Consider the following 23,465-nt stretch of genomic DNA (forward strand, 5'->3'; position numbering starts at 1 on the left):
GTTCAATAGATTCTCCTGCTTCAGCCTCCTGAGTAGCTGGGACTACAGGGGTGCACCGCCATGCCAGGCTAATTTTTATATTTTTGGTAGAGACAGTTTTGCCACGTTGGCTGGTCTCAAACTCCTGACCTCAGGTGATCCACCCGCCTTGGCCTCCTAAAGTGCTGGGATTACAGGTGTCAGCCACTGTGCTTGGCCAGAATTCATATATTTTTTAATAAAAATATTAAGTGATGGCCCAGCGCAGTGGCTCACACCTGTAATCCCAGCACTTTGAGAGGCTGAGGTGGACAGATCACTTGAGGCTGGGAGTTCGAGACCAGCCTGGCCAACATGGTGAAACCCCATCTCTACTAAAAATACAAAAATTAAGGCCGGGCGCGGTGGCTCACGCCTGTAATCCCAGCACTTTGGGAGGCCGAGGTGGGCGGATCACAAGGTCAGGAGATCGAGACCATCCTGGCTAACACGGTGAAACCCCGTCTCTACTAAAAATACAAAAAATTAGCCGGGCGAGGTGGCAGGCGCCTGTAGTCCCAGCTACGCGGGAGGCTGAGGCAGGAGAATGGCGTGAACCCCAGGGGGCGGAGCCGGCAGTGAGCCGAGATCGTGCCACTGCACTCCAGCCTGGGTGAAAGAGCGAGACTCCGTCTCAAAAAAAAAAAAAAAAAAAATAAAAATAAAAATACAAAAATTAGCTGGGTGTGGTGATGCACGCCTGTAATCCTGGCTACTGGAGAGGCTGAGGCATGAGAATCGCTTGAACCCAGGAGGCGAGGACTGCAGTGAGCCGAGATCGTGCCAGTGCACTCCAGCCTGGGCGACAGAGTAAGACTCTGTCCCAAAACAAAACAAAAAAACAAACCAAACCAACTTAAGTGATTATGGGTGTACTGCCTAGACCCCATTAGGCGTATTATGTAATATGCAGTATATGTACCAAATAACCTTTTAAGTATCTGAAAAATTAATTCTAAAACAATCTGGCCCAATGGATTTCATATAAGGATTTACGGGCCCATAATTACAGTTAATAGCATGAACTTGGTACTACTGTTCTAAGTACTTGTATTGTTCTTTCTTCCTTTTTTTTTTTTACTTGTACTGTTCTTAATTCATTTTATCCTTAGAACAGTACTGTGAGCAGTTGGGTACAGTGGCTCAAGCCTGTAATCCCAGTGCTTTCGTAGGCTGAGGCAGGAGGATTGCTTGTGGCCAGGAGTTTGAGAGCAGCCTGGGCAAAATAGGGAGACCCCATCTCTACAAAAAATAAAGAAAATAGTCGGGAATGATGGCACCCACTTGGATTCTGAGCCACTCAGGAGCCTGAGGTGGGAGGGTCACATGAGTTCAAGGATTCGAGGCTGCAGTGAGCTATGATCGCACCCCTACACTCCAGTGACAAAGCAAGACTGTCTCAAAAAAAAAAAAAAAAAAATACCATGAGCATAAATACTGTTGTCCTCATCTCATAGATGAAGAAACCAAGGCCTAGAGAGGCTGAGTTATTTGTCCAAAGTCACACAGCTAGAAAGTGATGGAACTGGGATTTAAACTCAGGCATTCTAGCTCCAGACTAGACCTTAATGTTTCTGTTGTACATTGTATATTAGACATCTTTCATGTAATTACACAATATACCACAGTTCTTTTTATTTTGAAACAGGGTCTTGCTCTGTTGCCCAGGCTGGAGTGCAGTGGTGGAATCTTGGCTCACTGCAACCTTCGCCTCTCAGGCTCAAGCCATCCTCCCACCTGAGCCTCCCAAGTCTCTGGGACTACAGGTGTGCACCAACATGCCTGGCTAATGTTTTTTGTAGAGACAGGTTTCGCTGTGTTGCCCAGGCTGGTTGCAAATTCCTGGGCTCAAGCAATTCACCTGCCTCCGCCTTCCAAAGTGCTGGGATTACAGGCCTGAACCACTGTGCCTGCCCTGCCACCTCAGTTCTTTTTAATTGCTGTATACCAGTTTCTAAGTGAGTGTACTATAATGTATTTTTCCCCAGTGGTGTATTTTTATGTTTTTCCTGTTAGAGGCTAATATGAACAATGCTACAGTGAATATTCTTACACATATATAGTCTTTTGGCAGAAACTACTTCATTTAAAAATGTTCATGTCCATGTAAAACTATTTTACTCTTTAGTTGATTCACAAGCACTATGGAGTGTTTAGAAACTGACAACATGCCATATAAAGCTGTACTAGTAAAAATAACAAGAAAGCCTTCATCAGTTGAATGGCCAGTGGCAGAGAAACTAACAATATGCCATAACTTCCCCAATAATCATTTCAACATAAAGCCTAAGGCATAGCTATATTCTGTGAATTATTTTTATTACATTTTCTTGTGGCAGTTGGTTGAAAGACTGGAAAAGAAGAGCTGAATTGGAAGAAAGGCAGAATCTGAAGGGAAAAAGAGATGAGAAACAGGAAGGTATTTTGTGTCTTTTTTTTTTTTTTACCGTTTCATTGAACATTTTTAGAGTTACATTAACTAAAACTTTCTATAATTAAAATTTTATTTATTTATTTATTTTTGAGACAGAGGCTTGCTCTGTTTCCCATGGTGGAGTGCAGTGGTGCAATCTCGGCTCACTGCTACCTCTGCCTCCTGGGTCAAGTGATTTTATGCCTCAGCCTCCTGAGTAGCTGGGATTACAGGCGCCTGCTGCTACGCCCGGCTAATTTTTCTATTTTTAGTAGAGATGGGGTTTTACCATCTTGGCCAGGCTGGTCTTGAACTCCTGACCTCATGATCCACCCACCTCGGCCTCCCAAAGTGCTGGGATTATGCAGTGGCTCCTGGCCTATAAAATTTCTTAATTGGTATTTTATATTTGATTTTCTACTTTTTTTTTTTTTTTTTTTTGCAATGGAGTCTCACTCTGTCACCCAGGCTGGAGTGCAATGGTGTGATCTCGTCTCACTGCAACCTCCGCCTCCCGGGTTCAAGCGATTCTCCATCTTAGCCTACCGAGTACCTGGGACTACAGGCATGTGTCAGCACACCCGGCTAGTTTTTGTATTTTTAGTAGAGATGGGGTTTCACCATGTTGGCCAGGCTGGTCTCGACTCCTGACCTTGTGATCTGCCCGCCTCGGCTTCCCAAAGTGCTGGGATTACAGGCATGTGCCACCAAACCGGCCTGTATAAAGTAATTTTTCAGCATTTATTGCAAGAAGTTTGTGGGATTTGATCATCGGGTTTCATAAGGTAGAATTGCTTCCTCAGCAATTGTCATTTTATATGCATTTGAATAATTTTTCAGATTTCTCGGGTGGCATAGACTTTAAAGGCAGTTCAGATGATGAAGAAGAGAGTCGTCTTTGCAATACTGTCCTGATAACAGGGCCAACAGGAGTGGGAAAAACTGCTGCAGTGTATGCTTGTGCCCAGGAGCTTGGATTTAAGGTAGTAACAGCTATGATGAGAGAACGTTAATGTAATAATTACCCTTGGATTAAAAGGAAACATAAACCATTCTCCCTTCATTTTTTCTTATATTCTTCTTTTAGATATTTGAAGTGAATGCCTCTTCCCAGCGCAGTGGTAGACAAATTCTATCTCAGTTGAAGGAAGCTACTCAGTCCCATCAAGTAGACAAACAAGGTGTAAACTCACAAAAACCCTGTTTTTTTAATAGCTACTACATAGGCAAGTCACCAAGTAAGTATATGATTTTCCTTAAGCCATAATGTTTTGAAAAAAACAAAATCTAAGAAAATAATGTTAATTATCAGCATTTTGCCATTTATTTTTTATCTTCTACATGTACACATGTTCCCTGTCCACCCCTGCCAGATTATTTTAAAACAAATCTGAAGACCATCATATCATTTCACCCATACCTTCTTCAATGTTTATCTCTATCTGATAAGGACTTTTAAAAAAACATAACTATAATATCATAATCAGACCCAACAGAGTTAACAACCAGCCTAAGCAGCATAGTGAGACCTTGTCTCTACAAATAATAAAAAAAAAAGTAGCTAGGTGTGGTGGTGTATGCCTGTAGTCCCAGCTACTCTGGAAGTTGATGTGGGAGGGTCACTTGAGCCTAGAAGGTTGAGGCTGCAGTGAGCTGTGATTGGGCCATTGCACTCCAGCCTGGGTGACAGAGTGAGACCCCGTCTCCAAAAAAAAAGATCTATTAACTGTATTCCTTCATATCATCTCATACACAGTCTAATATCAGTTTTCTATTGTTTCAAATGATTTGTTCAAATCTGGATCCAAACAAGGTTCATATCTTACATTTGATTCAGGTCTCTTAACTTTCTTTTAATCTCGCTAACAATTCACTCACCTTTTCATGTCATTAATTTGTTGAAGAATCTGAGTCATTTGTCATGAAATTTTTCACATTCTGGATTTGTCTGCTGATTATATCCTCATGGTATCAGTTAACATAGTCCTCTTCCTTATATTTCTTGTAAACTGGCAGTTAGATCTATGGGCTTTATTAGATTCAGGTTCTGTTCTGGGTCTGGCATACATATACAGGTGGCCTGTGTACTTCCTGTGACATAGCAGATTATCCATTGTAGATTACAAAATGATAATTTTATAATTCTCTTTTTTGCATTTATTAGAATTTTAAGAGGAAGCGCTATTCCTCATCACCTCTTTGGATGCTTTGGAATACAGTTTGTAGGCACCAGAAATGCTTCATTCTTTCCTTTATTTATTAGTACTTAGAGTGATGGTGTCCTAGCAACCTTGACAGTTGACCAGTGAGTTTTTGTGTAGTTTAATTTTTAAGTGTTACTATGAACTCATGGATTTTTATATATATATAATATGTTTCACCTCTTTATGTTTATTATTTCTTTGTTGCTTTGAAGATTTTCTCACTGGTTTTAAGTAATTTGATTGATGTGCCTTGGTGTACTTCTCTTCATGTTTCTTGTGCTTGGGATTTGTTGAGTTTCTTGCATATATGAATTTATAGTTAGGGGAAGATCAAAGTTGATAAAATTTCCACCAGTATTTCTTGAAATATTTTTTCTGTCCTCCCCATTTCCTTTGGCAACTGCAATTGTTATTATAGGTATTTTAGACCGCCTGAAATTGTCTCCTGGCACATTGATGCTTTGTTCAATTTTTCGGTCTTTTTCCTCTTTTTGTTTCAGTTTGGTTAGTTATTATTACTATTTATTCAAGTTTACACATCTTTTCTTCTGTAGTATCTAGTATGCGTCACTGCTATAAGTTTAGTTTTCATTTCTAGAAGTTTGATTTGTGTCCTTTTTATATCTTCTGTGTTTCTGCTTACCATGTGCCCAGTCTTTCCTCTAGGTTTTTGAACATACGGAATACAGTTATAACAACTGTTTTAATGGTCTTGGTTACTAATTCTATCATCTGTGTAATTTTTGTTTTTTTGAGACAGTCTCGCTCTTGTCGCCCAGGCTGGAGTGCAGTGGCACAATCTTGGCTCGCTGCAACCTCCACCTCCCGGGTTCAAGCGATTCTCCTGCCTCAGCCTCCCGAGTAGCTGGGATTGTAGGCACCCGCCACCACGCCTGGCTAATTTTTTTCTATTTTTAGTAGAGACAGGGTTTGACCATGTTGGCCAGGCTGGTCTCGAACTCCTGACCTCAGGTGATCCACCTGCCTTGGCCTCCCAAAGTGCTGGGATTACAGGCATGAGCCACCACGCCCGGCCCATCTGTGTCATTTCTGAGTTGTTTTTTCAATTGATTGATTATTCCCTCTTTCATTATGGTTTTTATTTTTCTCATTCTTTGGATGCCTGATAATTCTGATTGCATGTCAGACTTTGTACAGTTTACCTTCTTGGGTGCTGGATATTTATGTATTCCTAACTGTTCTTTTTTTTTTTTAATTTATCAATCCTGCACTTTCTGTACCTATAACTGTTCATTAACTTTCTTCTGTGATGTGGTTAAGTTAGTTGGAAAAAGTTTATCTTCAGGTCTTGTATGTGTTTGTTTTTGAGACAGTCTCAATCTGTTGCCAAGGCTGGAGTGGAGTGGCACGATTATGGTTCCCTGCCACCTCGAAGTGGGCTTGGGCAATCCCCCCACCTTAGCCTTTTGAGTAGCTAGAATTACAGACCACCGCACTTAGCTAATTAAAAGAAATTTTTTTTTTCGTAAAGGGGGTCTTGCTGTGTTGTCAGGCTAGTCTCAAACTCCTGGCCTCCAGCAGTCTTCCTGCCTTAGCCTCCTGTAGTGCTAGGATTACAAGTGTGAGTGGTCACCACGCCCAGCTTTTTCAGGTCTTTTAAACTGTAGTAGGCAAAACAGTAGCAGCATTTAGTCTAGGGCTAATTTTGCCCCACTCCTTAGGCAAAACCTTTCTGAGTGCTTCAGTACTCCATTAGTTACGTTTGCCAGTCTACCTGATGGGAAGACGAATCATTCACAGCTCTCTGCGAGCCTCAGAGATTGTTTCCTCTGATCTTTCACTGAAGAGTACCCAATTTTAGACTTGAGGGGGACTCTGCAAATTTCCAGAGCTTTGCCCAGCTGTTTCTTCTGTATTCTTCCCCACATCTCTGTCTGCTTGGCCTCCTCAGGTTTCTTTTTCTTTTTTTTTCTTTTTGAGACGGAGTCTCACACTGTGGCCTGGGCTAGAGTGCAGTGGTGCGATCTTGGCTCACTGCAAGCTCTGACTCCCAGGTTCAAGTGATTTTCCTGCCTCAGCCTCCTAAGTAGCTGGAATTACAGGCGCCCGGCATCATGCACAGCTGATGTTTTTATATTTTTAGTAGAGACAGGGTTTCACTATGTTGGCCAGGCTGGTCTCAAATTCCTGACCTGGTGATCCACCCGCCTCGGTCTCCCAGACGTGAGCTACCGCACCCAGCCAACCTCCTCAGGTTTCTAGTGCAGTCTCAACTCAGAAAACATGGATTGACTTTCCCCTCACTATGGAAATTTTCTTAGGGCAATAGGCTGGGCAATCCTAGTGTTCACCTTATTTGTTTTTTGTATCTCAGAGATTACTGTCCATTGTTGCATCATGACAGAAGCCTTGAAAAGTGTTATTTCATATATTATGTCCAGTTTTCTTGTTCTTATTTATGATGGGAGGATAAATCCAGTGCCAGTTCTATACCTTGACTAGAAGCAGAATCCCATCTTATTTTCTTTTGGTGCTCATATTTTTCCATCTTTGACTAGCAAGGAACTATTTTAATTGGTTTGTGTCCTTTTGACATAACAACAATAGTTGATATTTTCCTTGCTTTTTGGCATGTCAGGATGTCCCAGACCTACAGTTAGCTGTTTCTGCAAGAAGGTGGTTCTTTTGGTGTGAAATTTCTTTCTTTCTTTTTTTTTTTTTTTTTTTTTTTTGAGATGGAGTCTTGCTCTGTCACAAGGCTGGAGTGCAGTGGCGTGATCTTGGCTCACTGCACTCTCCGTCTCCCGGGTTCAAGTGATTCTCATGCCTCAGCCTCCTGAGTAGCTGAGACTAGAGGTGTGCGCCACCATGCCCGGCTAATGTTTGTGTTTTTAGTAGAGACGGTTTCACCATGTTGGCTAGGCTGGTCTCGAACTCCTAACCTCAGGTGATCCATCTGCCTTGGATTCTTGAAGTGCTGGGATTACAGGCGTGAGCCACTGTGCCTGGCCAATTTTTTTAGAAAGAATATATTGATACAGTTAAGCCAACTACTCATGGAGTATCTTAAAATAAAAACGGCCTTTTTTTTTTTTTTTTTGAAAAGACGGGATCTTCCTCTGCTGCCCAGGTTGGATTGCAGTGATGCAGTCATAGCTCATTGCAAACTTGAACACCTGGGCTCAGATGATCCTCCTGCTTCAGCCTCCCAGAGTGCTGAGATTGCAGGTATGAGCCACTGCACTTGGCTAAGCATGTATTTTTAAAACCAGTCTTTGGGCCAGGTGCAGTGGGTCACGCCTGTAATCCCAGCACTATGGGAGGCCGAGGCAGGTGGATCACAAGGTCAGGAGTTCGAGACCAGCCTGGCCAACATGGTGAACTGCTGTCTCTACTAAAAATAGAAAAATTAGCCAGACGTGGTGGTGCACACCTGTAATCCCAGTTACTTGGGAGACTGAGGCAGGAGAATTGCTTGAACTTGGGAGGTGGAGGTTACAGTAAGCTGAGATTGTGCCACTGCACTCCAGCCTGGGCGACAGTTTGAGACTCAGTCTTAGAAAAAATAAATAAAACCAGCCTTTGGACTGGTATTCATACATGATCAAGCAGTCCTTGGTCTATATCAAAATAAGAAAAATAAGGACAAAGGCCGGGCACAGTGGCTCATGCCTGTAATCCCAGCACTTTGGGAGGCCGAGGCGGGCAGATCACGAGGTCAGGAGATTGAGACCATCCTGGCCAACATGGTGAAATCCCGTCTCTACTAAAAATACAAAAATTAGCTGGGCATGTTGGCGTGTGCTTGTAATCTCAGCTACTCAGGAGGCTGAGGCAGGAGAATCACTTGAACCCGGAAGGCGGAGGTTTCAGTGAGCTGAGATTGTGCCACTGCACTCCAGCCTGGTGACAGAGTGAGACTCCATCTCAAAAGAAACAAAAAAAAAAAAAAAAGAAGAGGACAAAATGGTGAGTGTTTTTTATAAATTGGTTATCTGTTCAACATATATATATGTTGATAATAAGTAAATATATATATATATATGTATATATATATATTTTTTTTTTGAGATGGAGTCTTGCACTGTCGCCCAGGCAGCAGTGCAGTGGAGTGATCTTGGCTCACTGCAGCCTCCACCTCCCGGGTTCAAGTGATTCTCCTGCCTCAGCCTCCCAAGTAGCTGGGATTACAGGCACCTGCCACCATGCCCAGCTAATTTTTGTATTTTTAGTAGAGACAGGGTTTCACCATGTTGGCCAGGCTGGTCTCGAACTTCTGACCTTGTGATCTGCCTGCTTTGGCCCCCCAAAGTGCTGAGATTACAGGCGTGAGCCACTGTGCCTGGCCAAATATTTTTATATTTTAAGATATTGCATCTCTTACCTGTGGTGTTGAAATGTTCTATATTTTTGAAATGATGGTCATGTCTGTGGCAGCTTTTTTAACCTCGAGATTTTCAGTAAGCTTATTGAATACCTCTAATATACAAGAGCTATGATAAGATGTATGGGCCGGGCGCGGTGGCTCACGCCTGTAATCCCAGCACTTTGGGAGGCCGAGACGGGCAGATCACGAGGTCAGCAGATCGAGACCATCCTGGCTAACACGGTGACACCTCGTCTCTACCAAAAATACAAAAATTTAATCGGGTGTGGTGGTGGGTGCCTGTAGTCCCAGCTACTCGGGAGGCTGAGGCAGGAGAATGGCGTGAACCTGGGAGGTGGAGCTTGCAGTGAGCCGAGATCACGCCACTGCACTCTAGCCTGGGGGACAGAGAGAGACTCTGTCTCAAAAAAAACAAAACAAAACAAAACAAAAACCAGATCTATAGAGACAGAGGGTACTAAAAAAGAATAGGACACAGATATGGAACTGTGATCATGAGATGGTATGTGAGGAAGATCCTGTTCTGAGGCCATACAGTAATTAGGATTTGTAAGTACTAAATCCAGGTACCTAGAGCGGAAGAGAGGATATATTCTGTGGAAAAATGCCATGGGGCTTCTGGAGAATAGAGGTGAACTATTTATTTTTTAACTTTGTATTTATCTTCCAAAGCATCTCTAAAAATACATATTATTGGCTTGCAATATTAATTTACTGCAGGTCTAAATTAAAGTTGAACAACAAAGTTCTGTAATGTGCTCAGTGTATACTGTTATTTTCCCTTCACCGTCTTCTTTCTTTAAGCAGGTGTAGAAAAAAATGAACGGAAGGACTGTGAACGGTATTTGTTGTAAGAATGTGTATTTCTGGCCGGGTACAGTGGCCCACTCTTGTAATCCTAGCACTTTAGGAGGCTGAGGCAGGCGGATCGCTTGAACTCAGGAGTTTGAGACCAGCCTGGACAACATGGCAAAACCCATCTCTACTAAAAATACAAACGATTAGCCAGGCGTGGTGGTGTGCTCCTGTAGTCCCAGCTACTTGGGGGGCTGGGCAGGAGGATCACTTGAGCCTGGGAGGTGGAAACTGCAGTGAGCTGAGATCATACCACTTCTCTCCAGCCTGGGTGACAAAGTGAGACCCCGACTCAAAAAAAAAAAAAGAATGTGTATTTCTTTGGAGTAGAGTGCCTTTGCTAAATGACTGGCTTGGCCGGGCGCGGTGGCTCATGCCTGTAATCCCAGCACTTTGGGAGGCCAAGGCGGGTGGATCACAAGGTCAGGAGATCAAGACCATCCTGGCTAACATGGTGAAACCCCGTCTCTACTAAATATACAAAAAATTAGCTGGGCATGGTGGTGGGTGCCTGTAGTCCCAGCTACTCGGGAGGCTGAGGCAGGAGAATGGCATGAACCCAGGAGGCGGAGCTTGCGGTGAGCCGAGATTGCACCAGTGCACTCCAGCCTGGGCGACAGAGCTAGACCCTGTCTCAAAAAAATAAAATAAAATAAATAAATGACTGGCTTAACCTTCTGTACTGGTAGAATAAATAAATATAGTAATATTTGAATGTACAAAGTATTTGTAAGAATGAAAGAAAATTTCTGTGTCTTTGATTTTTGACTGTTTTTTTTTTTTTTTTTTTTTGAGACGGAGTCTCACTCTGTCGCCCAGCTTGGAGTGCAGTGGCGCAATCTCGGCTCACTGCAAGCTCTGCCTCCCGGGTTCACGCCATTCTCCCGCCTCACTCAGCCTCCCGAGTAGCTGGGACTACAGGCGCCCGCCACTGCGCCCAGCTAATTTTTTGTATTTTTAATAGAGACGGGGTTTCACCATGGTCTCGATCTCCTGACCTCTTGATCCGCCTGCCTTGGCCTCCCAAAGTGCTGGGATTACAGGCTTGAGCCACTGCTCCTGGCCGATTTTTGACTGTTAAGAGTAGAAATACAGAATGTGGCTAACTATCTTGCTACCTGTATGATTTTTAGAATATTTATCTTTAAATGCAATTTGTTTTGGGCAGAAAAAGTAAGCTCCCCTAAGAAAGTCGTTACATCACCAAGAAAAGTTCTTCCACCATCACCAAAAAGTAGTGGACCAAAGCGAGCACTTCCTCCCAAAACCTTGGCAAATTATTTTAAAGTATCTCCCAAACCTAAAAATAGTGAAGAAATAGAAATGCTTCTGGAATATGATAAAGGTAAGACATTAAATTGACAAATTTTATATTTTTTAATAATAATGACCCTTATACCTAAAAATGTGAATATATTTTACAAGTTCCTGTTGCTGTTTATTAAATCTCAGCTACACTGAAGGTTCTACTTATAGAAGTGTTAATATTTTGTTTCCTTTTTTTTTTTTTTTTTGAGACAGAGTCTTGCTCTATTGCCAGGCCAAGCTGCAATTTTGGCTCACTGCAAACTCCTCCTTCTGGGTTCAAGCAATTCTTCTGCCTCGGCCTCCCGAGTAGCTGGGATTACTGGTGCACACCACCACTCTCAGCTAATTTTTGTATTTTTAGTAGAGACGGGGTTTTGCCATATTGGTCAGACTGGTTTTGAACTCCTGACCTAAAGTGATCCACCCACCTTAGCATCCCAAAGTGCTGGGATTACAGACATGAGCCACCACGCCCAGCTTGTTTCAGTTTTTGTTTGTTTGAGACAGAGTCTTCACTCTTTCATCCAGGCTGGAATGCAGTGGTGCAATCTTGGCTCACTGCAACCTCCGCCTCCTGGGTTCAAGTGATTCTCCTGCCTCAGCCTCCTGTGTAGCTGAGATTACAGGTGTATGCCACCACACCCAACTAATTTTTGTATTTTTAGTAGAGTTGGGATTTTGCCATGTTGGTCTCGAACCCCTGACCTCAGGTGATCCACCTGCTTCGGCCTCCCAAAGTGCTGGGATTACAGGCATGAGCCACCGCGCCCGTCCTGTTTCAGTTTTGATAATGGATTTCAGTTTGAGCTTATTCTGTGGACATATCCAATGCCTTAGCAAAAGTTGATTTTACCTAAAATATTAATATTGTATTTATGCAGGAATAAAAAATTCTTTTGAACAGAAACAAGTTACTCAGACTAAATCTACAAATGCAACTAATTCAAATGTCAGAGACGTTGGAGCTGAAGAACCCAGCAGAAAAAATGCAACATCTCTTATTCTTTTTGAGGAGGTAGGCTTATAGAAGTATACGTTTGTAAGAGCTCATGATAAAGACTTACTTTAAAGAATACTATATGTTTTCTTATAAAGAATTGTAAAATAGCTAAGGAGGTCAGGAATACGTGTATCTATTTGAAATTAAAGCAAATGGAACTGTCCACTCTAGAATAATTTTTCAGGAAGATGATTAATGTAATACACGGCTGCTAATTATTGTTAAATGATTGTATAAATTATTCTGATTCATATCTGTCTAGTTACAGGTGGCTGCATTTGTTTTTAACATTTGATAGTTGATAATTTTAAAATTCATTATAGTATATGACATAAACTTTCAACATGAGCTGAATTCACACTTCATAAATTCATAAATTTTGTCTCTAACAGACATATAGAATATTTACTATGTATACATAACTGATATTAGTAAGTGTATTAATACATTAATATTCTAATAAACTGTAGGTTGATGTAATTTTTGATGAAGATGCTGGGTTTTTGAATGCAATCAAAACATTCATGGCAACAACTAAACGACCTGTAATCCTTACTACAAGTGGTAGGTAACAATGATTTTACTTCAGTTAAACAGTTACTCAAATCTGTAGTTCATCTGCAGACTGGAGTAATTATAATTAACTCACAAATAGCAATTACTTTTTTAAAATGGATACTACTTTGGGTTACTGTGTTGGGTGTTAGATATTTAGGAAGTAGAGAACAATCTCTAGAATGCAAATAAGAGATCTAGGAAAGGTATTTTGGTAGGGAAAATACTAGATTCTTCTCCTGGTGTCCTTATCATACCTATAATTAGATCACTAAATCTGATTTAGTGGTCAGGATTTTTTATGGAACCCAACCTTTCTGCTGTTCCTTAATACTGAACTTAGCCACTCTTTTGCCCCTGATAACACTTTCTTATGGATTATTGTATATTTAGCTATCATCAGCCTAATAGAATTGATCCATCTTCTAAAGAATTATCACAGAATGTTTCATTTTAAAAACTTATTCAATTTCTTTTTCAAAAAATTGGAAATACTATAATAATATTCTAATATTTTTCCAATTATAAATATTCATGAGGCTAGGCTCTACTTACAAATTAATGCCCATTTGGTAGTGATTGTACTCTTAAAATATTGAGAAATATCTTATGAATCACAAGTTAGGTGGTGGTTTTTTTTTTTTTTTTGGAGACAGAGTCTCACTCTGTTGCCCAGGCTGGAGTGCAATGGTGCCATCTCGGCTCACTGCAACCTCTGCCTCCTGAGTTCAAGCGATTCTCCTGTCTCAGCCTCCTGAGTAGCTGGGACTACAGGCACACACTACCATGCCCAGCTAATTTTTGTATTTTTATTAGAGACAGGGTTTCACCATATTGGTCAGGCTGGTCTGGAACTCCTGACCTCATGTGATCCACCTGCCTTGGCCTCCCAAAGTGCTGGGATTATAGGCATGAGGCACCGTGCCCAGCTGGTAGTTTTATTAGAAGATCATAGTTGGCCAGGTGTGGTGGCTCATGCCTTTAATCCCAGCACTTTGGGAGGCTAAGGTGGGCACTTGAACCTGGGAGTTTTGAGATCAGCCTGGGCACCATAGTGAGACCCCCATCTCTACAAAAAAACTTAAAAATTATCTGGGCGTGGCAGCTTGAGCTTATAATCCTAGCTGCTTGGGAAGCTGAGGCAGAGGATCACTTGAGCCCAGGAGTTTAAGGCTGCAGTGAGCTATGACTGCACCACAGCACTAGGCGGTGGTGGGGAGGGGGGTGCTGAATATTTTCATAGAAAAGTATAACTGGAAAAAGTTATTTAGTGGTCTTACTGTTTAAGAATGTTTTCTTTTTGTGTGTGTGTGTGTGTGTGTGTAGACCCAACATTTAGTTTAATGTTTGATGGCTGCTTTGAAGAAATCAAGTTCAGTACTCCTTGCCTGGTAAGTTTTAAATTTTGATAACCATAAATTACATATCACAATCATGTAAAAGTAGTTTATTATTAAATACAGCTATAATTTAGCCAGGTGTGATATCATGCCTGTACTCCTAGCTACTTGGGAGGCTGAGGCAGGAAGATCACTTGAGCCCAAGAGGCGGAGGTTACAGTGAGCTGAAATTGTGCCACTGTATTCTAGCCTGGTCAATCAATCAATCAATCAATAAGGCCAGGCACAGTTGCTCATGCCTGTAATCCCAGCACTTCGGGAGGCTGAGGAGGGCAGATTGCTTGAGCTCTGGAGTTCGAGACCAGCTTGGGCAACATGGCAAAACCCTGTCTCTACACAAAAATACAAGAAATTAGCCAGATGTGGTGGCACATGCCTGTAGTCCTACCTACTCAGGAGGCTGAGGTGGGACAATTGCTTGAGCCCAGGAGGTCGAGGCTGTGGCTGCAGCGAGCTGTGATTGTACCACTCGCATTCCAGCCTCGGTGACAGAGCAAGACTCTGTCTCAAAAAAAATAAATACCAGGCCAGGCGTGGTGGCTCACGCCTGTAATCCCAGCACTTTGGGAGGCCAAGGAGGGTGGATCACCTGAGGTCGGGAGTTTGAGACCAGCCTGACCAACATGGTGAAACCCCGTCTCTATTAAAAATACAAAATTAGCTGGGCGTGGTGGCGCATGCCTGTAATCCCAGCTACTCGGGAGGCTGTGGCAGGAGAATCGCTTGAATTCGGGAGACGGAGGTTGCTGTGAGCCAAGATGGTGCTATTGCACTCTAGCCTGGGCAACGAGTGAAACTACGTCTCAAAAAAAAAAAAAAAAGAAGAAAAAAAGCTATAATTTAAATGTGGTTTCTAAGGAATATGTTAAACTTTTTAAGTTTTAGGAAACTTCTGATTATTTCTCTTTGTTTTAAAAATGTTTTTTCTTAAATTTAAAATAATTTTTACTAGGCTCCAATGTTCACTAGGCTTTTTGCCTAGTAAAAGTGCTTTTCTGAGGTAAAAATTTAAATGAAGTTAAAATGCCCTTACATGAATAACCTAATGAATATATTTTGTACATATAACATATGTAAAAATCAGTGTCATCATTATGCAGATCAGAATATAGAGCATTTCCATTACCTCCTAAAGTTCTCATGGACCCTTTCTAATAAGAATCCCCTTTTCCACCAGAAATAACCACCTTTTTTTTTTCTTTTTTTTTTTTTGAGACAGAGTCTCGCTGTCGCCCAGGCTGGAGTGCAGTGGCACGATCTTGGCTCACTGCAGGCTCCGCCCCCCGGGGTTCACGCCATTCTCCTGCCTCAGCCCCCCGAGTAGCTGGGACTACAGGCGCCCGCCACCTCGCCCGGCTAATTTTTTGTATTTTTTAGTAGAGACGGAGTTTCACTGTGTTAGCCAGGATGGTCTCGATCTCCTGACCTCGTGATCCGCCCGCCTCTGCCTCCCAAAGTGCTGGGATTACAGGCGTGAGCCACCGCGCCCGGCCCACCTTTTTTTTTTCTTACGATGATGAACAAGGCACTTTTTTAACCTTTAAAAAGAAAGTGTTTTTGTGTTTTTTTTTTCTTATTTTTTCCTTTTTCTTTTTTGTTTTTCATTCTTCTAAAAAAAAAAACATTTTTAAAATTAACATTGAGTTGCTGGGCATGGTGGTTCATACTTGTAATCCCAGCACTTTGGGAGGTTGAGGTTAGAGGATTGCCTGAGGCCAACAGTTCCAGGCTGCAGTGAGATATGATTGTGGTCAGGTCAATTTTACTGTATGGGTTATTTTATTTTTTTAGGTGAGGTCTCACTCTGTTACCCAAGCTGGAGTGTAGTGGCACGATCTTGGCTCACTACAACCTCCAACTCCTGGGTTCAAGCAATTCTCCCACCTCAGCCTCCCTAGTAACTGGGATTGGAGATGCACACCACCATGCCCGGCTTATTTTTTTTTTTTTTTTTTTTTGAGACGGAGTCTCGCTCTGTCGCCCAGGCTGGAGTGCAGTGGCGCTATCTCGGCTCACTGCAAGCTCCGCCTCCCGGGTTCACGCCATTCTCCTGCCTCAGCCTCTCCAAGTAGCTGGGACTACAGGCGCCCGCCACCACGCCCGGCTAATTTTTTGTATTTTTAGTAGAGACGGGGTTTCACCATGGTCTCGATCTCCTGACCTCGTGATCCGCCCGCCTCGGCCTCCCAAAGTGCTGGGATTACAAGCGTGAGCCACCGCACCCGGCCATTTTTTTTGTATTTTTAGTAGAGATGGGATTTCACCATGTTGGCCAGGCTGGCTTTGAACTCCTGACCTCAAGTAATCCACCCAACTCGGCCTCCTAAAGTGCTGGGATTACAGGCGTGAGCCACCACGCCCGACCATGTTCTTACTTTTAAATTGTGTTTCTTAGCTGGAGGCAGTGGCTCACACCTGTAATCCCAGCACTTTTGGGGGGCCGAGGCAGGCAGATCGCTTGAGTCTGGGAGTTTGAAACCAGCCTGGGAAACGTGGTGAAACCCTGTCTCTACAAAAAATTTTAAAAATTAGCTGGACGTGGTAGCGTACACCTGTAGTCCCAGCTACTTGGGAGATTGAGGTGGGAGGATCACTTGAGCATGGGAGGCAGAGGTTGCAGTGAGCCAAGATCATGCCACTGCACTCCAGCCTGGGTGACAGAGCAAGACCCTGTCCTCCCCCCACTCCCAGAAAAAATTGTTTCTCTTAAATAACACATAATTGAATATTTTTTAAAAGTTGTCTAGGCTGGGCGCAATGGCTCATGCCTGTAATCCCAGCACTTTGGGAGGCTGAGGCGGGTGGATCACCTGAGGTCAAGAGTTCAAGACGAGCCTCAACATGGAGAAACCCTGTCTCTACTAAAAATACAAAATTAGCCGGGCGTGGTGGTGCATGCCTGTAATCCCAGCTGCTCGGGAGGCTGAGGCAGGAGAATTGCTTAAACCTGGGAGGCGGAGGTTGTGGTGAGCCGAGATCGTGCCATTGCACTCCAGCCTGGGCAACAAGAGCAAAACTCTGTCTCAAAAAAAAAAAAAAAAATTTGTCTAGACAGGCTGGGCGCTGTGGCTCATGCCTATAATCCTAGCACTTTGGGAGGCCAAGGTGGGTGGATACCTTGAGCCCAGAAGTTCAAGACCAGCCTGGGCAACATTGGCGAAATCCTGTCTCTACAAAAAGCACAAAAATTAGCTGGATGTAAGAAGAATTAAAAAAAAAGAAAAAAATTAACTGGGTGTAGTGGCATGTGCCTGTAGTCCCAGCTACTTGGGAGGCTGAGGCAGGAGGATTGCTTGAGCCTGGGAGGTAGAGGTTGCAGGAAGCCGAGATTGCACCACAGCACTCCAGCTTGGGCAACAGAGCGAGACTCTGGAAAAAAAAAAAAAGACAATTTGTCTAGACCCTTCTTCCTTTTCTGCAGTCTTTTGGATTAACCAAGTATATTATTTCATTTTACCTTCACTGTTGGTTTTCAGCTATATGCTAATATGGTCTGCACTACCCAAATGAAGCTATTGAGCTTTTAAAATGTGGCTAGTCTACAGTTAATAAAAGATCACATTTTATATGATAATAATTGTATGAAATGTCCAGAATAGGCAAATTTATAGAGACAGAAAGTGGATTCATAGCTGCTTAAGGCTAGAGGAGCTAGGTAGAAATAGGGAGTGACTGCTGATTGGTCTGGGGTTTCTTTTGGGGATGATGAAAATGCTGTGTAATTAGATAGTGGTAATGGGTGCAAAACTCTATAAATATACTGAAACCATTGAATTTTACATGTTAAGTGGGTGAATTGTATGGTATATGAATTATATCTAAATACAGCTTATTATATATTTTTAAAATGTGGTTAGACCCCTGTCTCTACTTTGTGCTAAAGTGTAATATAAACACCAGATTTTTTTTTTTTTTTTGAGACAGGGTCTCACTCTATCTCCTAGGCTAGAGTGTAGTGGCTCAATCTCAGCTCACTGCAACCTCTACCTCCTGGGCTCAAGCAGTCCTCCCCTCTCAGCCTCCCGAGTTGCTGGGACCATAGGCATGTGCCACCACGCTCAGCTAATTAAAACATTTTTTTTTGTAGAGATGAGGTCTCACTATATTGCCCAGACTGGTCCTGAATTCCTGAGCTCAAGTAATACTCCTGCCTCAGCCTCCCGAAGTGCTGGTATTACATGCATGAGCCACAGTGCCTGGCTAACACCAGATTTTGAGGACTCAGTGCAAAAAATAGGAATGTAACACATCTCACTAATTTTTATATTGGTTACATTTTGCAATAATATTTGGATATATTGTTGTAAAAGAAATATAGTAAAATTAATTATTATTATTATCATTTTTTGAGATGGAGTCTCGCTCTGTCGCCCAGGCTGGAGTGCACTGGCACAATCACTGGCTCACTGCAAGCTCTGCCTCCCAGGTTCGTGCTATTCTCCTGCCTCAGCCTCCCGAGTAGCTGGGACTACAGGCGCCTGCCACCATGCCTGGCTAAATTTTTTTGTATTTTTTAGTGGAGATGGGGTTTCACCGTGTTAGCCAGAATGGTTTTGATCTCCTGACTTCGTGATCCGCCCACCTCAGCCTCCCAAAGTGCTGGGATTAGAGGCATGAGCCACCGCATCTGGCCCTAAAATTAATTTTACTTGTTTCTTTCATTTTTTGATGTGGCTCCTAGAAAATTTAAATTACATATATGGCTTGGTTTTTAAAATTTTTGTATTAAAAAATTTGCTTTTGGTAAAGAACACATAACAGTGTACAGTTGAGTAGTATTAAGTATATTCACATTTTTCTTGCAAAACTGAAATTCTACGCTTGTTAAATGAAACTCCCTGTTTCCTCCTGTCCAGTAGTTGCTGGCAACTACCATTCTACTTTGTTTATATGAATTTGACTATGCTACATATAAATGGAATCATACTGATTTGGCTTGTTGTGACTGGCTTTTTTTTTTTTTTCTGAGATGGAGTCTCGCTCTGTTGCCAGGCTGGAGTGCAGTGGCACGATCTTGGTCAGGCATCCTCTGCCTTTGGGTTCAAGCGATTCTCCTGCCTCAGCCTCCCAAAGTGCTGGGATTACAGGCATGAGCCATCGTGCCAGGCTGTGACTGGCTTATTTCACTTAGCATTAACATCCTCGAGGTTCATCTAAGTCACAGTATGTATATAGCTTACAGTGTTTTACTTGCATTATATTTCTTTTCTTTTTTTTCTTTTTTTTTTTTTTTTTGAGATGTAGTCTTGCTCTGTCACCTGGGCTGGAGTGCAGTGGCACGATCTCAGCTCACTGCAACCTCTGTCTCCTGGGTTCAAGCAATTCTCTTGCCTCAGCCTCCCGAGTGGCTGGGACTACAGACACGTGCCACCATGCCCTGCTAATTTTTGTATTTTTAGTAGATATGGGGTTTCACCATGTTGGCCAGGCTGGTCTCGAACTCCTGACCTCAAGTGATCCGCCCGCCTCGGCCTCCCAAAATGCTGGGATTACAGACGTGAGCCACCGCACCTTCCCCTTTCCTTATATTTCTTTTTTTTTTTTTTGAGACGGAGTCTCACTGTGTCGCCCAGGCTGGAATGCAGTGGTGCAATCTCGGCTCACTGCAAGCTCTGCCTCCTGGGTTCATACCGTTCTCCTGCCTCAGCCTCCCGAGTAGCTGGGACTACAGGTGCCCACCACCACGCCCGGCTAATTTTTTGTATTTTTAGTAGAGACGGGGTTTCACCATGTTAGCCAGGATGGTCTGGATCTCCTGACCTTGTGATCCACCCGCCTTTGCCTCCCAGAGTGCTGGGATTACAGGCGTGAGCCACTGCGCCCAGCTGCCCTTGCCTTATATTTCTAATGGACAGTACTGCTGTAGATTCTAGATGTTCTTTTCCTTTGTCCTTGCTAAATTCTCTTATTAGTTATAGTAGTTATTGGCCGGGCGCAGTGGCTCAAGCCTGTAATCCCAGCACTTTGGGAGGCCGAGGCGGGCGGATCACGAGGTCAGGAGATGGAGACCATCCTGGGTAACACGGTGAAACCCCATCTCTACTAAAAATACAAAAAATTAGCCGGGCGTGTTGGCGGGCGCCTGTAGTCCCAGCTACTCGGGAGGCTGAGGCAGGAGAATGGCGTGAACCCGGGAGGCGGAGCTTGCAGTGAGCCGAGATCGCGCCACTGCACTCCAGCCTGGGGGACAAAGACTCCGTCTCAAAAAAAGAAAAAAAAAAAAAAAAAGTTATAGTAGTTATTTTGTTGGTTTCTTAGGTTTTTCTTTGCTTTTTTTCTATTTTTTAAATTTTTATTAGAGACAGGGTCTCTCTGTCACCCAGGTTGGAGGGCAGTGGTGTGATCATAACTCACTGTAACTTCAAACTCTTAGCTTCAGGTGATCCCCCCACCTTGGCCTCCCAAAGTGTTGGGATTACAAGCATGAGCCACCACAACTGTCAGTTTCTTAGGTTTTTCTATGTACTCAATCATGTTATCTGCAGAGACAGTTTTCTTTCCTTTGTTTTTTCTGCCTTTTCTTTTTGTTGCCTTATTTCATTGGGTAGGACCTTCAATATGATGTTAAGTAGAAGTGGTAACAATGGATATCCTTAGCTTGTGCTTGATCTTAGATGGAAAGTGTTTACTACTTTACTGTTGAATACAAAGTTAGCTATAGGCTTTTCATACCTTCTTTTTATCAGATTAAGGAAATTTCTTCTATTCCAACTTTCTTTTTTTTTTGAGAAGGAGTCTCGCTCTTTCACCCAGGCTGGAGTGCAGTGGCGCGATCTTAGCTCACTGCAGGCTCCGTCCCCCGGGGTTCACGCCATTCTCCTGCCTCAGCCTCTGTGAGTAGCTGGAACTACAGGCGCCCGCCACCACGCCCGGCTAATTTTTTTTGTATTTTTAGTAGAGATGGGGTTTCACCGTGGTCTCGATCTCCTGACCTCGTGATCCGCCCGCCTCGGCCTCCCACAGTGCTGGGATTACAAGCGTGAGCCACCGCGCCCGGCCACTTTCTCTTTTTTTTTGAGATGGAGTTTCGCTCTTGTTGCCCAGGCTGGAGTGCAGTAGGGCGATTTCGGCTCACTGCAACCTCCGCCTCCTGGGTTCAAGCGATTCTCCTGTCTCAGCCTCCCAAGTAGCTGGGATTATAGGCAAGTGCCACCATGTCTGGCTAATTCTTTGTATTTTTAGTAGAGATGGGGTTTCGCCATGTTGGTCAGGCTGGTCTTGAACTCCTGACCTCAGGTGATCCACCCGCCTCGGCTTCCCAAAGTGCTGGGATTACATGTGTGAGCCATGGCCCCCGGCCTATTCCAATTTTCTTAGAATTTTTATCGACAGTGGGTGTTGGATTTTATCAAAAGCTTCTTTTGCATGTGTTGAAATCATATTTTTTTACTTTTATCTATCTATATGGTGAATTATACTGATTTTCTAATGATAAACCCCACTTGGTCATGATGTATTACCCACTTTATATATTGATGGATTAGATTCATGATTAATTTATTAAGGATTTATATGTTTATTTTCTTGCAGAATACTACTTTGTAACTTTTTCTTTTTCTTTTTTTTTTAAGAATTGTCTTTGTTAGCTTTAAGTATTAAGGTTAAGCTGCCCTCAAAAAGAGTTGAGAAATGTTTCCTTCTCTTTTTTCTAAGAGTTTGTATAGGGTTGATATTCTTTATTTGTTGGTATTTGATATACTTCATCAGTGAATTTACGAGTTTTCTTTGTGGGAAAATCTTTGATAACTTGAATTATTTTATTTATTTATTTATTTTTGAGACAGAGTCTTGCTGTGTCGCCGAGGCTGGAGTGCAATGGTGTGATCTTGGTTCACTGTAACCTCTACCTCCCACGTTCAAGTGATTCTCCTGCTTCAGCCTCCCAAGTAGCTGGGATTAGAGATGGGGTATCACCATGTTGGGCAGGCTGGTCTCAAACTTCTGACCTCAGGTGATCCCCTTGCCTCAGCCTCTCTCAATTTCTTAGCTGGGCACAGTGGCTCATGCCTATAATCCTAGCACTTTGGAAGGCTAAGGCAGGAAGATTGCTTGATGCCAGGAGTTTGAGACCAGCCTGGACAATATAGTGAGACCCCGATCTCTACCAAAAAACAAAAATTTAATTAGCTTTATGCACTTATTAGTGCAATTTCTAACCTGGTTTTTAAAAACTGGTGTATTTTTCAGTGTTATAGTATTCATATTTATAATTTTGTTGTAAGATATTCTATCAAGCTATACTGTTACTTAATCCTAAGGGGTTTTATCAAGGTTTATAAAACTGCCTTCAGTGTTCAGGTTGGAGAATCTCCTATAAAAGTTTCCTTGCTGTCTTGCACAATATACAGTTAATAAAAGAAATACATGTAAATTCTTTTAATTTAGTAGTATATTCCCTTATATTTTTAAAGCAGTTTCATCCTCAAGAAGAGCATTTAAGATAATGTGAATTTTAGCAAAATTTGTCTCACTTTTAGATACTATTTGTATGTATTATTGCTGTATCTATTTGAACTCAGCAGTTAACCACATTTCTCTCTCTGTTTCGAAGCTAAATGTTGCCAGCTACCTACAAATGATTTGCTTAACTGAGAATTTTAGAACTGATATAAAAGACTTTGTAACCTTGTTAACTGCAAATACTTGTGATATCAGAAAAAGTATCCTTTACTTACAATTCTGGATTAGAAGTGGAGGTGGAGTTTTAGAAGAACGACCATTAACCCTTTATCGTAAGTTGATTTGTTATTAAAGAAATTTCTATTATGGGACCCTATTTAAAAATCTGTGCTATGGCTGAGTGCAGTGGCTCATGCCTGTAATCCCAGCACTTTGGGGGAGTGAGGTGGGAGGATCTCTTGACGCCAGGAGGTCCAGATCAGTCTGCTGAACATAGTGAGACCCCTGTCTCTGCAAGAAAATTTATGGGAGGCCAAGGCGGGAGGATCACTTGAAGCCAGGAGTTCAAAACCAGCCTGCGCAAGAAAGCGAGACCCCTGTCTCTATAAAAAAAATGTGTAAAAATTAGCCGGGCAGGGTGGCATGTGCCTGTAATACTGGCTACTCAGGAGGCTGAGGTAGGAGGATCACATGATCCCAAGAGTTTGAGGCTGCAGTGAGCTATGATTATGCCAGTGTACTCTGGCCTGGACAATAGAGCAATACACCATCTCTGAAGAAAAAAAGTATATATATATATATTTTTTTTTTGAGATGGAGTCTCGCACTGTTGCCTGGGCTGGAGTGCAGTGGTGTGATCTCGGCTCACTACAACCTCTGCCTCCCAGGTTCAAGCAATTCTCCTGCCTCAGCCTCCCGAGTAGCTGGGATTACAGGCCCCCACCATCACGCCCGGCAAATTTTT

The 23,465-nt window shown here is 42.7% G+C and overlaps 1 protein-coding gene across 3 annotated transcripts in view; it reads left to right on the forward strand.

Annotated features, from left to right (window-relative positions):
• Positions 1–23,465, forward strand: part of ATAD5 (ATPase family AAA domain containing 5) — a 67,080-nt gene that overhangs the window by 36,568 nt on the left and 7,047 nt on the right. For all 3 annotated transcript variants that reach the window (XM_055257598.2, XM_055257599.2, XM_055257600.2), the window contains 8 exons: positions 2,358–2,437; positions 3,272–3,414; positions 3,519–3,669; positions 11,007–11,183; positions 12,028–12,161; positions 12,617–12,710; positions 14,028–14,092; positions 22,653–22,833. In XM_055257598.2, the coding sequence (XP_055113573.2) occupies positions 2,358–2,437; positions 3,272–3,414; positions 3,519–3,669; positions 11,007–11,183; positions 12,028–12,161; positions 12,617–12,710; positions 14,028–14,092; positions 22,653–22,833 (1,025 nt within the window). The remainder of the gene's footprint in view (positions 1–2,357; positions 2,438–3,271; positions 3,415–3,518; positions 3,670–11,006; positions 11,184–12,027; positions 12,162–12,616; positions 12,711–14,027; positions 14,093–22,652; positions 22,834–23,465) is intronic.

Source organism: Symphalangus syndactylus, chromosome 20, assembly GCF_028878055.3.
Source record: "Symphalangus syndactylus isolate Jambi chromosome 20, NHGRI_mSymSyn1-v2.1_pri, whole genome shotgun sequence".
Classification (NCBI taxonomy): Eukaryota; Metazoa; Chordata; class Mammalia; order Primates; family Hylobatidae; genus Symphalangus; species Symphalangus syndactylus.